At 45.6% G+C, this 16,415-nt stretch overlaps 1 protein-coding gene across 1 annotated transcript in view; it reads left to right on the forward strand.

Moving 5' to 3' along the window:
• Nucleotides 1-3,440: 3,440 nt before the first annotated feature.
• Nucleotides 3,441-16,415, forward strand: part of TGFB2 (transforming growth factor beta 2) — a 58,433-nt gene continuing 45,458 nt past the window's right edge. Inside the window, exon 1 of the mRNA XM_072332988.1 lies at nt 3,441-4,369. Within this exon, the coding sequence (XP_072189089.1) occupies nt 4,027-4,369 (343 nt within the window). The 5' untranslated portion in view covers nt 3,441-4,026. The remainder of the gene's footprint in view (nt 4,370-16,415) is intronic.

Here is a 16,415-nt window from a genome sequence, read left to right on the forward strand (position 1 = left end):
CACATCCTGTTGATGACTCTCTTGTGATTGTTTCCACTGAACTTACTCTATCCTCAGGAATGAGAACTTTCATCTATGTATATATTCTACTTCTATTTATTTATAGTTATACGTATATATCAGAAACATACCTTTGATTTGCAAGTTGGCAAGTAGTTACATATGTGTGTGTATATGTGGATAGCAGTCGTGCGTGTTAAGCAGTACGTTATATAAAGTAGCCATTATCTTCTGGAACGTGAGCGTTGCAGGAGCGGGCTGTGGTTGTGTGAAATGCAATCCCACTGGCAGTGGGGCTGCTTGTATTAGTAAGGTCAGCAGGATCTGCTCTCAGAATTCATACAGGCATTACTGCACGCACTAATGAAGTGTACGGCACAGAGGTATGGGCCTCTACTTCAGTAAAGATAATAAACCCCGAGGTTTTACTATTTATTGTGGTGTACATATTAAAATTTTCCATTATTTGTCGTCTCCTTTTTGCCGTACCTTTATTAGGTGCCACCTTAGCTCTTCAAGCTGAACCCTCTTACGTGCGCTTTTATAAGAAGGAGAATTTGAACGTTAATGCCCCGCACCCCGCATCAGAATAACTGAGATTCTACGTGACCACAGCAACTGCTGCAGATTTCTGTGCGTGCCACAAAGAATTAATTGTGCAAGCATCCCGCAGTCGTCATCGGTGTGCGAGTTTACAAAAGTCACCTCTTAACTTATAAAAGTTATTCCTCTTCCAACAGTGTTCTTTAGTTTATGAAATGTGGCCAGCCACCTTACTTAATGACCTGGTCGTCAGCAGTTTTAGAAAGATTATTGCCTTTGTATTTCACGCAGCACATTTGCGTATAACCAAAACAATCTCAAAAGAAACCACAAATTGTAAAATCCTGACCACATAATTTTTAAGTTAATAGGAAACATGAAACTTTTAAGTTTAGTGAAGTAAGTTTCCAGGTGTCCCTGTTTTTCCTATAAACAGTTACTGTTTATTAAAAAATATTAATATCAATATATTAAAAGACAGTATTGTATTAAATGCTTCAGAACAGATAAGTTCTGTTCTTTCCTTGTGTGAATGGTGAGAGCCAGTTTCTGCTTTCTGGTTTACAAAGCTCCCACTGACAGCAGGCGCACAGGGCAAGTCCGTCCGCTTTGAAGAGGCAGAGGGAGAGGTAAGTGCTTGTTCAGTTCAGCCTTAGTGCCTGGTAATCCCTGCTGCTTTTGAAGCTGATGGGTACTCCTTAAACACAAACTGTTTAGAAATGGATGAGGATAGAGGGCTTTTCAGGATAAAACACGAAGCTGTAATTAGTATGGATATATTGGTCTTGAATCCTAAAGGTAAAATGTGAAAGCTGAGTTACCTGTGCAGATTATGCCTTGAGTATATTCTGACACCGCTGTTCTTTGTCCAGCTTTGAGGAGTGGATGGAGTTTGGATAATTTTGGACATTTTATGATGGTCTCTTCTGGACAGTGCCAGAAGATGTCTGGAAGGTTTCCTCTCCTAGGGCAGGTGGAGCAGCTCAGGCAGGTGCCATAGCTTGCTGCAGCTGCTGGCAGTTTAGCTCAAGCAGCCAAGGCTTTGGAAGCAGAAAGGCCAAAGCCTGGCTTGCTGCTGCTTCTGGGAAGTTCTGCCTGGCAAACACATCACCATGGGGACACTGTGAAATCGTAGGGAACTGAGCATCATTGCACTGGAGAAGCAAAGCTGAAATGAACCTGGGAAGACCTGACACCCTGCATCACATGAAGGGTTAGAAATAGAAGCAAAAGGACCAAATGAGAACAAAAGAAAGTGTCTTCCTAGCCAGACTGTCAAATCAGGAGTACTCTCAGCAGAACCTGATCGCATGAGTTTGCTGTCAGCCTGGTTGCATCTCTGGTGGCTACTATGAGGCACTTTGAAGCTTGGACCCCAGCACCCATGGCTGCAGGGACTCGTACCCAAACAAGGCACTGCCAAAGCTCCAGGGCTGTACTTGTAAAAGAAATGGCAAAGTTTGGGTTTGTTTTTTTCTTCAAAAAGAATGAACTTCAGGGATGTCAGGATGGTTCTTACAGAGCTCTTTAGAGGTAACAGATTTTTCTACTGGAGGAAAGAGTGGAGTGCTTTTATAGAATCATTAAGGTTGGAAAAGATCACTAAGACCATCTAGTAGTCCAACCCTTGAGGGCTGTGAACCCCCTGGGCAGCGTAGCAGTAACCAAACAGCATGGGACCATATGTTCAGTGTATGGCATTTCTCCGTGGTTTCAACTGCATCTTTAGGAGGAAATCACTTAACAGTCTTATTCTTTGGAAGAGTTTGTTTTATGATATATGGCTGAGGGGATGTGCAAGGTCATTTCTGCAGGGCAGAGTGGGGCCCGGGGTCTGAGCCCGGCCCATGCCTGTACACAGCTCCGGACTCAGGCTGCGATGTGCGCTGCGGCCGAAAGAGGCAGTGGAAAAACTGAATTGCAGACGCAGCCTGAAAATGCGGGATTGAGAGCTTCTGTCAAGTGCAGGGAGGAGGAGAGCAGGAGGGGAGAGCCCGGAGCCGGAGCTGAGCCTGCTTCCCGCTGGAATTGCCCCAAACGTGCGTGGAAGTGAAAAATAAGAGTGGGGCAGTGCAAAGTCCGATCTGCTGCTACCGGAGGTCCTCGTCCTGCCCCCTGCATACTTGCACGGAACCATATCCCGGCACCTAAATGTAGCGAGGTTGCCGTTTGACCCAATTACCCTAATAAGAGGGGCGAGGAGCGCCGCAGCCGTCCTTTTGAAAGAGGAAAAAAAAGGACGCGCCGGGGCTGCCCCTCTCGCCCCCGGCCAGGCTGCGGCTGGTCCCTGCCGGGCTCGGAGAATAAATAGGCGGGCGGCGGCGGAGCCCTCCGCTCTCTGCCCGCAGCCCCACCACGTCACTTCGCGGCGAGGCGAGCACGTGGGGCGGGGAGCCCTTATAAATCTCCCTCTCCCTGCGCGGCCGTGATGTTATCTGCTGGCACCCGTCCCCTCCTCGCAGGGAGCGCCGCGGGGCCAGGGGAGGCGGGGGGCGCCGGGCGGAGCGCTAGGGCCAGCCCCGCGGGGGAGGCCGGCCGGCAGAGCGGAGCTGCGGCCAGCCCCGGGCGGCCGCTCCGCGCCTACGATCCGCGGGAGGCCGTCGGGGCGGCGGCGGCGGCGGCGGCCTCGCTGAGTCGCGGCGGAAGGAGGAGGAAGAGGAGGGAGCTGGAAAAAGCCCCGCAGCAGCGCGCAGCGGCCCGGCCGGGGGTGGGTCGGTGCATGCGGCGCGGGGCGCAAGCGGCAGCCTGCGGGACGCGGCGGGCGGACGAGCAGCAGCAGCCGCCGCCGCAGCTCCGCCGCTCAGCGCCGGGGCCGGGCGCCGCCGCGGGGCCGGGGCTGCGCGCCGCCGGGCGCACACGTGCGCGCCTCTCCCGCCGCCGCCGCGGGGGCTGAGCGCCGGCACCGCGGGGCTCGGCTCGGCTCGGCGCCGGCTGCGGCAGCGCCCTTCTGCCCATCACTTCTTCCCCCTCCTTCTTTTTTTCCCTTCTTTTTTTTTTTTTTTTTTTTTTAATTTTGGGTTTTCCACTGTGCGCCGCCAGCTCGCTGCGAACAGCCTCTTTTCTATTTACTTGATTTGCGAGTTTATCTATTTGGTTGGTATTTGTTTTTTTTTTTTGCCCCCATTTTTATTTTTCTCTTTTTTTTCTTTTTTTCCCCTTTTTCTTTTGCTGCCGCTCTCTCCACCCCCGACTCTCACTAGGCTGCTGGTTTTTGGTTTTTTTTTCTGTGTGTGTGTGTGTTTTGTTTTTTTTGTATCACTATTGGTATTTTTTCCACTGGCGACTCCCGTGCGTTTGTGGATTGCAAGCCGTCCTTGCAGTCCGGTTGTTCACTGCATTTTGTCTGCAGATCCTCCCTTTGTTTGCACACATCCCCCTGTTATTTTTTAATATTAGCCCCTCACCTCCCCCCCCACCTCCATCGTTGTCGTTCGTGGTTAAAGTCACTCTTTTTTCGGGGGGCGCTGTATTTAAGCACTTAAGATGCACTGCTATCTCCTGAGCGTGTTCCTCACCCTGGATCTGGCCACCGTGGCTCTCAGCCTGTCTACCTGCAGCACCCTCGACATGGATCAGTTCATGCGCAAGAGGATCGAGGCGATCCGGGGGCAGATTCTGAGCAAGCTGAAGCTCACCAGCCCCCCGGACGAGTACCCCGAGCCCGAGGAGGTGCCCCCGGAGGTCATCTCCATCTACAACAGCACCAGGGACCTGCTGCAGGAGAAAGCCAACCACAGAGCCGCCACTTGCGAGAGGGAGCGGAGCGACGAGGAGTACTACGCCAAAGAAGTTTACAAAATAGACATGCATCCGTTTTACCCCGAAAGTAAGTGCTCTGCGGACGTGAATTCACTTGGCGGTGCCCACCAGCCCCGTCGTACATCACAACCCCTCCCTCTTTGCTCCTCTTGCTCTCAGCATCCCATCTGCTTGCTTATAGGGCTTCCTTTAGATGGGGGGAATTAATATGTTGAAGGGAGGGACTCGGTTGTCCCCCAACTCCACGGTGTTTCAGATCCCTGTTGAGGTCGCCCTATGTGGTCCCCAGGGGTGCCCGCGCAGCTGCCCCGCTGCTCTGGGTGCAGCCTCTGAGAGGAGCCAACATCTTTCCGCTGCCGTTGCTTCCCTTGGAGTGTCGGGGTCGGGCAAGTTTCCATCTCTCCAGGACTGAAAAGGAGGTCTTAAAAAGAAAAAGAAAGGAAAAAAAAAAAACAACCCACAACAAAACCCACAGCAATCCCTTCTAGGTTTCCTTTGCCCCTCCAGCACTCTGTCCCATGGGTTGATGCTCAGAGAGCTACGGCTTCCCCCTCTGTCCCTCCCCGCCTGCCCGCTTGGTGCATGGGCGCTTTCATTTCAGGTAGAGGAAAAGTTTTCCCTTCTGGGTAGCCTGGCTGCTTGGAACCTGTCTCAGCCCGTCTGCCTTCTCGCTGCTGTTAACCACTTTCTGGCGATCCGTGCCACATTTAGTGCAGTGGAAGGGTACGAACACACTGTGCTGACCGGATCCACTGAGTGCAACTAAGAATTGCAACAACGCGCCTTTTTGTTTGGGTTGTGAGGTCTAAGTGTATAGGGAGAAAAAAAGAAAGGGGAAAAAAAAAAGGAAAAACACTGCACTCCCTTAAAAGAATCTCGATCATCATCGTGCCGAGGAAAGTGAAATACCAGAAGCAGAAAGTAACTCCTCCACTTGCGTACCCAGAGCTGCATCCCCACTATTTCGCCTCTCTCCCTTCCCTCTGTCTCCCCTCCCACAACTGGACGCCCCATCTCCTCACCGGCTGGGTCGGCAAAGCACATCCCTTTAGCTCACACAGATAATGCAGCCATCTTGGTAACTTTATCCTAGAGTTTCTAATTGCGTTTTCTCTTATTTATTTTTAGTTGAGCGAGTTGTAGCTTTGAGGCTTGCTCTGTCTTGCATGTGATCGTCCCAGGATGGCAGCCAAGGCATCCGAGCCCCGCGCTGGGCGCAGCTGCCTCCCTTTGTTGTTAAATGACAGCATCAGGTACGGGACACCCTGGCAGTCAGAGCCGTTTTAGTATTGTAATTATGGCACCATCCCTAATAGCCATGCTAAATACACTCCACCCTTGTTACCCAGAGGGAAGAAATACTTTTTTTTTTTCTTTCTTTCTTTTTTTTTTTTTTTTAGGAAAAAAATATATATATTTGGAGCCAAGAGGCTATGAGCAAAGAGGTCCAGTGTAATTTGCAGCAATAGCAACTAGGTCAGTGTTCAGGTCAGTGGGGTTTTGCTGGGTTTTGTTGAAAGCCAGTGCTTCTGTTTTGGGACCTCCTGGGTCGTGTCCTGAGTGGAGAAGTGGGCATCTATGGGTAGGGCTGGAATGGCTGAGAGCCAAATGAGGGGCAGTCTCTGGAGGTGAAATGCCTCAGTCCTGACCACGCTCCATATGTCCCCTGCTGTGAGGAGACTCCCAAAGACCAATAGTCCAGAAAGTGCAGTTACCTGCACTGTGCCTCTTGGGTGGTGTAGCGAAAGAGGATCTAATTATAAAGCTTCGTCTGAGGCCAGGTTTGCACTGAGGGATCAATCCAGGCTTTAGATGAATAGAGGAGATTGCAGGTACCTACCAACAGAGTGCATCACAAGTTTGGGATCAGAGGGCCCCGCGGCAGCAGATTCCGTCCTGCTGTGCGCTGCCGCGAACATCCCAGTAAGTAGGTTAACTGCTTTTCCACTGCTCTCGAGTTAGACCAAACGGAGTGAACGTTTCCAAAAAAGACAGCAGGGACGAAATTGCCTCACCATATTTTAAAGGAAGAACTTGAAAGTGCAGCTCCAAGGTGTCTCAGAGCAGGTTTCTTTAACCCTGTGTTTTCTCCATGCCTGGGAGAGGCAGGAAGGAGAAGAGGGTCGCACGCTGCCGGGAGGAAGGCATGGGAAAGATCAGCGGTTCAGTCCCTGCCGTGAGCCGTGAGCACTCGGCAACCGCCTGCGACCCAAGTATTACAAATATGCTCTAATTATACTCGTAGTCGGCTATATATCACTGCAGATCGCTGATAGGTCTTTGTGGGGCATTTTATAAAGTTCAGACTAAATATTTTTAGCAATGAGGAGATTTAAAAGGAAAACTATAAGAGATATTGTATATACCCTAAGGCATATTTTGTCTTAAATATTATCCTTGGCCAACTGTACTGTATAAATACAGTAAATATGAATAGAACTGGCGAGGTGCCAATCTCCTGGGATGAATTTTAGTCAAGAAGGTATTTATGGGATATAAATAATACTGTGTCAACATTTAAAGAAGGGATCTGATTAGTTTTGAATTTATTCATATTAATCTTTTCACATGCTGTTAGTTTAAGGCTCAAAGTAAAGTTATGCTAAGGTTTACCGATAGTTTGCACTGAGGAAGTAAGGGGGCATCTGGCATCTGGCTTGACAGTCCACTTGAGGTTAAAGACACATCCAGTGTGGAAATAGATGTGGAAATTCAGCGGGCTGGGGACTGCCGGACCCAAAACCAACAGATGTGAAAAGCAGCGGCGGAAAAAATACTACAAAGAGGTTTTGAAAAACCCAAAAGTTTTTGTTTGTGAAGCATGCCTGTGTGTGTTGTGCTTGTGGCAGCGTGGGCTAGCTGCTGGGAGCTTAACTCCCTCCCAAGTGTAATTGGCAGCCAGAGATCGAGTCATATTAGAGGTTCGTTGTTTATCAGTTCCTCGTGGATGATCCAGGCTATTGACTCAACCTAGTTATTATTGATCTGAGGCTGAGTGATAATCATCACTGCACTGATAATAAGCAGAAATTGAATGCCAGCATAGCAGATTATAATACTAATGCACAGCTGGGGGACTCTAGCAAAATAGGCAGCACATGTGTGCAACGGTTGGGCCTGATTCTGTTATCTTTATTCATGGCAGTTCTTATTGCAGACAATGAGTCAATCAGTACTGATAGCTGAAAGTTTTACAAGGCAGATTATGGGTCTTTTGCACGCTGGGAGATGGCTCAGTAGCCCAAGAAATGGCAGTCCTTCTGGGCTCGGTTCTGATGTCATGTGGATTTTGGGGTGCCTCTCCAGGTTCCTGCCTGAGCTTGGTGATGGGCTTGGGAGTTGTACTCAGCAGGGACCCGTAAGGATTATCAACTTGGAATAGTCTGTGATTCTGTGATTTTGGGAGCTCTGCGCCACAAATATCGCTTTACACAGGCTGTCATTCTGCTGAGCCATTTGCTTAATGAAAGCCAACATTATGAACTGCCTGTGCACAATGCCATGCTTCTACTTTGTCAACAAGGACTCGATTTACCAGCAATTACACCTATGTGGGCTCCTTCAGGGCACTGGGGCTGCTGTGCTCTGACCTTCCAGCACCACCAGCATCAGCACCACGATGTGACTGGCTCCAGCCATGAAGCTCACATGCATGCGCATTTAGCACAACAGAGAACTTTATGTTTTGGGATTTCTGATGTTATTAATGATATGAAAGCAGCCCTGAAAGAAACACCTTAGATTAAGACCTCCTGGCTCTGTTGACCTTATGGTAGGGCTCTGCAGCACCACTTTGGGGTACTGCCTCTTGTTCACAGCAGAAAGGACCTGAAGCAATGGGAAGGCTTTCCCCAGGAGGGATGTGGGAGGAACAGCTCCTTGCTTATGAACGGCACTTATTACAGGCCTCCTGTGTGGGGATGTAAAAAAACAGGAAATTGCAGATGGCTTTAAAAAGAGGCTGGGTTGTTTTCTGGACAGTAGTCATCTACATGCTACAAGGGATAATAAAATAACGTGCTCTGTGGTGCTGACCGGGTGAAATCAGAGAAGCTCTCTAACTCCTGCTTATGTTGAGCAGCTATGGGGTGCAGTGCATATGGTCTGCTGTCTCCTTGACCATCCATTACCGCTGGGAGGTCATAGACTGGTGTGGTGAATCCTTCCTCACCACTGGTTCTCTCAGAGTACAGAAAAGCAAAGACCCATGTCCCAGCTTGAGTTCCTACCACTGCAAGACAGAAGCATAGGGCTGTCTTCTGAAGCCAGTGTCATGGACCTCTCTGGGTCTGTTTTAAAGATCTGCTTCCACTCTGCCATTTGTTGAGTGAAAGGTTAGCTGATCATCACAGCTCCTGCTACACCCAACCTATCAGGGGTGTGTGAGTTTTGCCATCTCAGAGACCCACCTGAAACCATGTTTTAGTCTTCTACTTGTCCTAGTCCTCTAGTACTGAAGAAGGTCCACGTCTGAAGATCTGCTGGGCCTTCTTGAGGCTGGAGCTGATCCTGCTGCCTGGTTTGCAGGGCTGGCAGGGCACAGGTGGTTTGCAGAGACAAGAGGACTAATCATCATCATCTGTTGCTTTTGGCTTGATTTGACCTTGATGCACTGCTTCAGTTCAGTGGCAGTCTTTAGTGTGATTGCATTATTTTGAAATTGCTACTTTCAGAGTATTTCTGAGATTTTGAGGTTCCTGCTTGTGTAATTACTGAGCAAGAAGATGAATGGGGGCTCCAGGCTGTTGACTTCAGCGAGCTTCTTCAGCAAGGTACTGAAACACACTTGTGAATGAACTCATTAACAATAAGATTATAGGTGTGCCCTATTAGCTTCCTGAATTGGGGACTGGTTCATGAGATGTTTGCAGGGTTGAGGAAAGCCAGACAGCTCAAGTCCTTCTTGCTTCTTTTAAATCTGTCATTTGGACATCAGAGTCTGGCCAGAAGGAAACGTGGTGCCAAGGTTGTGCCTGTTGTGAAACCACATGCTACATGTTTTTGATTGGGATCAGGCAGTTTGTAGCCTGAGAATGATATGTCTCCAGGTACTGCTTATTGTAGCACTGTGCTGGGGATGTTTGATTTTGTTTGTTTAGATTAACGTTATTGTTTGGCTTCTTTGTTCAGTGGACTTTCCCATCCTGCCTTCCACACCAGGCTGTTGTTTGTTTTCAGTCCATGCTCTCTGTGCTTAGCTGCAGCATTGCTCTTGGTGGACTGCCTGCAGGGTCCGTCCCAAGCAATTTGGTTCTTAAAGCACCTCTCCTATGTATGCCCTCACTGTCCTTGCTGAAAGTTGCAGATTTGTCTGGGACAACAGGATGAGGAGTTGAAGAAACTTGGCATAAAATGTTGTGTTTTACCTCCCTCCAGTGTGACCAATTGTTGCTTATTCTCTACCAACACAACATGCCCCCTTGAAATACCTCTTACCCTGCAGCAAATGTTTTCCAGCACCCATCTTTAGTTTAGAGGGTATGTGAGAGTTTGCAGCCATCCCTGCAGCAGATTTGTGGTAGAGAACATGGGCAAGACTTTGTTCAGGTTTTCATTTGGAAGATGAGAGAGGTTTGCTGTGTTGTTGTTTTTTTCCATGTGATGCTTACTGATATATTCAGGATCTTCCCAATACAGTTGAGCTATTTCCACTGAAATCTTAGGGCAGAAGCCTCTTTTAGTTTTTAGACAAGACCTTGCATGATGAGATGCTGGTAAGTGGCTGAGATTCTGACATACTACTGCAATAGAAACAGCTTATGAATAATAGCCTGACTTCAGGTTACTATAAATAACTGTGCAGGTTGCTACAAATGATGAGTTGACCTTATAACTGACGCTGTTTTGAGCTGGAGATTGGGCTAGATGTCCTTTACAACTTGAATTAACCTGTGATCCTCATAATAATAATTTTAAATCCAAGAAAAACAATGCACGATGTTTCAAATTCCATAGGGTGGTCTGGAATCAACTATTACCAAGTTTCTAAAGATGTGCTTTGTTTTGTGAATCTTGTGTTTGTTCCTCTGCATTGCAGCTTCCTTGCATCAAAAAGTTCTTGTTCTTCTACCCTCTGCCCCCATTTTTCTTTTGTTTTCCTTGTGTGAATGTTTCTTTTCAAACAAGCCTCATAGGTTGCATGTAAATAGAGTATTGTATTACATTTCAGCCAAAGCTGTATCATCCTTTAGGCAAACTGAGGGGCAGAAAGGCAAATGTTGTGATGCTGACCTTTCGCTTTGTTTGTTTGGCTCCTTCCCACCATATCTAACCCACACTGCACTGACAAATACCGCATCTGTCTTGACAGGCGCATTCACAAATAGCCATTCATTCATAACTTGGAGCTGCTGCAAGGCTCCGTAGTGGTTGCTTAATCTGACAGTTGTGTGTTTGAGTGGAGACTTTAAAGAAAAGGCTTTGCAAAATGACCATCCGTTCAGTGTGACTTTGGGAAAACCAAGAGGGAGGTCTTGGGTGAATGAGGATACTGTGCTTAAGTATGTGTGTGTGCGTGTGTACATGAGTGTACACACGCGCGTGCATATATTTCAGGGTTTTGAAACATCTGGTGTTGCCAAAGCCCAAATTGGAATGTTCTGGGAAGGATAATTTAATTTTTAGCTTCTGGATTCTTTTCAGTGATGGTAATTTCAACACTTCCTGGGGAGAGTCTATCAGTGGTTATGTGCATCAAATGCAGCAGTAAATCTGTCATTCTTTCCATTTCAGTTTTTCAGTCTTACAACTTCGTTATTTTTCCCTGTTTGGCTGGTGTTAGTATCCAATGTTTTCCCTGGCTTCATCTCTTTTAAACCCCTGCCTTGAATTTTAAAAGGCGAGCTAAGACTGCTGAAGTTCCTTCTCTTGTTTTTGTTTATGTATAGCATTTGCTATTCAGCAGCGAGTTCAGCTGATGGTAACTTATCTTTATCATGGTGATGATTGAAAGATAACAATCAGAACATGTTGGTTTTCATTCCTTGGGGGGGGGGGGGCATAAAAAATAAATAAATAAATGAAAAACCAGCAACCCCATGAGTGGACTCTGTACTAAGGAGAGTGAAGACCTAGCAGCCCTCACTCTTTGGAAGTGTCAGAGAGTATGCAGCAATCCTGTATTTGAAGAAGGTTTCTGTGCAGTAATGATTAATAAAGCTGAGCCTGCCTTCGTGCATAAAGATGATCTCTAGTACCTCAGGCTGATCAAAGAGTATCCCTTGCTCATATGGGTGAGCCTTGTCTGACAGAATGTATAAATTGACTTTCCAGAGTGAGAAGTAATGAAGCACTTCTGGACAGCCCCAGATGAGTTCTGGGAAAGGACAACCCATGCAGAACTTTTCATGTCCTAAGTCACATATAAACATGGTGCAGCAAATCTGTCCTCTTTGGATGCAGTGGTGGATTAAAATAATGTCAGAAGAGACTGTCAGGCATGATGTGATCAGAGTCCAATGTTCACCATAGACTCTGGTAGGCTGCATCTCCTCCTTCCACCATTAGTTGCTTCCAGGGCTGTGACAAGTTGGGAAAGTTGGGATGTGTCACTGCTGCCCTGGGAACACAGCAGCAGTGAAGCAGCTTTTCCTTCTGCCTTGAACTTGTATCAGTCACACTTCTAGGGTTTGATGGAGGAATCAGTCCAGTTGGCTGGGTAGTATCACATCATTGTAGGTAAAATTTACAGAGTTGGGGGACAGATTCATTGACATGTATGATACCAGCGATTTATTTATTTATCCATGCACCTGTGGGCTGTGCTTTCATAGGGGATATGTGCCCTCCAGGAAGGATAGACAGTATATAGTGTTCTCCAACATGATAGAACATTTTAGTCTGCCTGGAGATGTGCTGGATCTATGCAAATCCTTGACGTTCTCATTCTCGCCCAATCTATGAGAGATCCAGCCCAGTTTTCTTGGCTGTTGTAGCTGGCTCTGCGCTTCCCTGGCAGAGCAGGGGCTGTATGTATCTTGTGCCAATCGCTGCTCTATATCAACTTTTTTCTCTGATGCACGCTTTGGAAGTGAAGTAGCTGCATTTCAACATTGAGGTATGCTGAAAGATGCCTGTATCTTTCATTTGTGGTGCTTGTTGCATGTTTACCTAGTGTATAATGGCAGGCTATTGCAGCAGACAGTACATATAGCTTCAGATTTGCAAGCAAGGAACAAGTTCCAGCTTTCTTGAAAATAAATTTGCTGCTCTGATCTGGTGGAGTGATAGGAACTGAGAGGCTCCCTGCCAGGGTATACAGTTTGGAAAGGAAGGGAGCTAAGTAAGCATCTTAGTCCCACTTAGGATGGACTTAAGCAGGTTGTTGGGGGTCGGAGCTGTCTCTCCTCTTAATCTGGATTCTTTATCCTGGCTTGTCTTTCTTCTCCATGCTAGGAACCATGTATTTGGAAACTTCACATCCCTCTTGCTAATCAGGGAAGAAAAGAACCCCAAAAGGATCTAGAAAAAGAGATCTTTATAAAGGTGGCCAGGGGCTGAGTTACAACACTATCATATGTCTGAAGGAACTTGTCTCCTTCCAAGTTGGAGTCCTATTATTTACCCACTTTACTGGGAGACTTAATTTTCTCTGGCTGGAAGTGTATTTGTTGAGGTAGAGTTTGGAAAGAAATCTGCCTAATGCACGCTTGCCACAAGGCCAGCTATACATGTGATACAGCCAAACCTTTCCATTCTTCTGCCTTTTGAGAGTATGTTCCCCAGATTAAGGGCTGTGGTCCAAAGCTTGCTGAAAACACTGGAAGTCTTTCCATTGACTGCAGAAGTCTTTGGATCAAGCATTAAGTACTGTTCCTTTGTTTCAGAGAACAGCCACATCTTCAAGATATACTGGGACGTGTTACTCTAATGCAGTACTCTCCCTTTTATTGAGCTGCTGCCAGAGATGTTCTTCTGTGTAAAGTTTCGCAAAAAATATGTATATATATATTAAAAATAAAAAAAAAAAAAAAATCACTTTAAAAGCAAACACCATAGTAGCTTATTGATAGAAGCATTTGATGGCAGATGTCGTCTGGGAACAGCATATGGCAGCAACGTGGCAAGAATTGCAGAAAAGGAGGCATGAGTTCACGTTGTGTACTTCTTAGGTATTCCACACCTCCCCCTATCTAAAATAAATGACCATGTGACTGCAAAGGTCTTGGCAAATAAACACGCCATAATATATCTCTATCATCTTCCCTACAGTGAGTTTTTGTCTTAAAGTTCATCACTCTGCATCCACAGGCTTCCTACAAACAAGAATAGAATCAGATCTTGGCACCCAGAATCTCAAGGCTGTGAATAAGAATGTGGCAAATCCCTGAGCAGTGGACTGTGAAGAAAGGTCAGGCCTAAGCCAACAAGGTGTTTTAATGTTATGAATAAAATCCTGAAAGTCAGTTCTGAATGGAGCTAGAGCCACAAAAACAACCTCTACAAGTCAATTTACTGCATGATAAATACTAAGTTTAGAGGCTGGAAAGCCAGGTAGTGCAGGAACAAGAACTGTGCTGATAGCATGAAAGTGCATGTGGTTTTCTGTAAAGCCTCTCTGAGTACGTATGTCACAAAGTGCCTTCTGAAATAATGAGTTAACTTCTGAGGTACTTTTATTTTTTTTCCTTTTTTTTTTTTTTTTTTTTTTTTTTCGTGGATGAAAGGTTGGAACAATTTAATTTTGAGTTGGTAAAGCCACTCCAGATTTTTTCCTTGTGTTGTTGTAGTTGGAATCTGTGCAGTGATTGTTTAGGCAAGCAGAACCGTCATTGTGGCTGGGGTTTTAAGAAGCACCTAAAGGAGCTAGGAATTTCACTCCTGCTTGTTGCTTTCGGGATCCCAGCCTTTTACTCAGATAAAGCCTGAGTCGAGTAAATCAGCTTTGCTGATTAGAAATGTTCTGGATTCTGTTTTATATCATGTTTGTGTTAAATACTGTATGTTTTTCAAAGCTGGGAAGACTGTCCAGCCTCTACAGGTCTTAAAAAGTGAAAAAGAGGCAAGAGAGAAAAATGTTATTTTATCTGAGAAAATCATCTCTGTTGTGGCACTTCCTATGTCATGTTGAACAAAATTGAATCCCAAGCAATTTGAAGAGTGATATGAATCCAAAGGGCTTGATTCTTATTTGATCTAAGGCAGTATTACAGTGTCACAGGGTGTGAAGTGCCTTAACATAATGACAGCCAGACCTGCAAGCAGGTTTCTGAGCGAACCTTGATGTTACCTCACAGCTGAAGTAGATATTCATTTCAGCAGGTAGGCTGCCAGTTGTTGCCAATGACCTGTACTGTACTGTGCTTTTGGAAGACTTGAGCTCATGATGCTCTAGAAGGTCTTGAGCACTGTAGAATGGACATTGACTGGAAGCCACCATTATGATCTTTTGATCTCCCTCCGTGCATTTGCTAGGCTATAGTATTTCCCTGAATTCATTTGGTAAATTGTTCCAGCAACTAGTTATATACACTTGAAACAGTCATCTTGGTGATTTAAGTTTGTTGAGTGTCAAGCTCTCACCTTTGACCCAGTTTAAATCTTCACTTGCTGTTTGGTAGACCTTTTGTAGGTGCTTTTGCAACTCCCGTCTTGAAACCCCTCTGCTTTATTTACACACTGGTGGGACTGTGGAAAACAGCAGTTCAGAGCAGTTCTACAGACTGTGCTGTTATCAAATGTGCATATTACAGTCTCTCTTCTCTTACTTGTGATTCTACAGTTTATACAGCTAATTTCAGCAGTGACTTTGCTAGGAGCTCTACTAGGAAAGGTAAAATTCATATTTGACTAATTACCAACCAGGGCGTTCCCCTCCCCAGGTCTTTTTCAGAGGTGCTGAATCTCAGGATGGAATCCCCTACTCTGTAAGTATGATCTCGATCCTCTCTTCCTAGGGTTATGTTTTTATATCGGTCCTGCTGACGTCTATATCTTGGTGTCTGTGCATACCAAGCAGTCTAAGTCACTTTTATTTGTGATGCTACATCTTCAGTATTTGTCACATCTCTATAATTATTTCATCTGCAATTGGTTAATAGTGGCTTAGTTTCCTTCCAGGTCACTGATAAAAATATTACATAAGAGAAGACTGTAAAATGAGCCTTATGGGACCTTGTTAGAAGCCTGTCTTTCAATAGTGGTTTCCTGCCTACCATTATATTTTGAGTCTCATAAAAAAGCGAGGCTTTGATTCCTTTACTGTGTGGCCATGTTGATGTCCTGCTGTTCCTGAATGAAGTCATTATGTAACACCAGCTTAAATGTCTTACAGCTACACAAGTATATTATATTTAAACAGTTGTTTTATCAACAGGACTACTGGTCCTGCTCACTAAGATCTTGGATCAGTGGGGTCTATTTTCATGTTGTTTATACTCCTTTAACTCCTGAGTTGATTCTCGTTTGTGCATTTTGCATCTTTTGTTTGGGATCAATATAAGGCTGTGTATGTGAGATAGTAAGGGTTACTCTGTCTAGACAATATATATTAGCAAATATGTTCCTTAATTATAATCCTGAAGATACTGTCCAGCGTTTGGGATCTGCTGAAGGCTGATGGAACTGAATTAGATAGCTCCTTGGACAGCTCTTTACATAGTCTTCATACAAGTTACCAGGTCTAGCTCATGTCACATCTGATTGCATTAACTGTTGTTTTGGGACCTTTTGAATTGCTGCTGGAACAGAAAAATCAGGGCTGCTTGGCTTTTTTATTTACAGAAATGTGCTTCTTATTCCTGTTCTGCTAACTTCAATAGGGTTTTATCCTGTATTGGATGTGTATCACACTATTAAAAGTCACCTTATGTTTCTTGGCCATTAAGCTCTTATGCCTGCTTGGTTTTCTCATTTGCTATCTGCAGTTCTTATTTTCTGATGCTGTTATTTTCTGTTCTCAGCAGCTATGACTTTTACTTGTAGTACATTGTTGCTTTTTAATTTTATCTTCTTGCAGTTGCAGTCAGGGTCTGTCATAGAGAGTTTTCTGTCTCCAGGGGTCTTATTTGTTTATGATGGGACTATATTGCTTTTGCCTGTGTAGGATACTAAATATTTGTCCATAATCTTTTCCACTTTTCTCTGTAAACACCTCTGTCCAATCAGTGCATCTC

The sequence above is a fragment of the Excalfactoria chinensis genome, chromosome 3, assembly GCF_039878825.1.
Source record: "Excalfactoria chinensis isolate bCotChi1 chromosome 3, bCotChi1.hap2, whole genome shotgun sequence".
NCBI lineage: Eukaryota > Metazoa > Chordata > Aves > Galliformes > Phasianidae > Excalfactoria > Excalfactoria chinensis.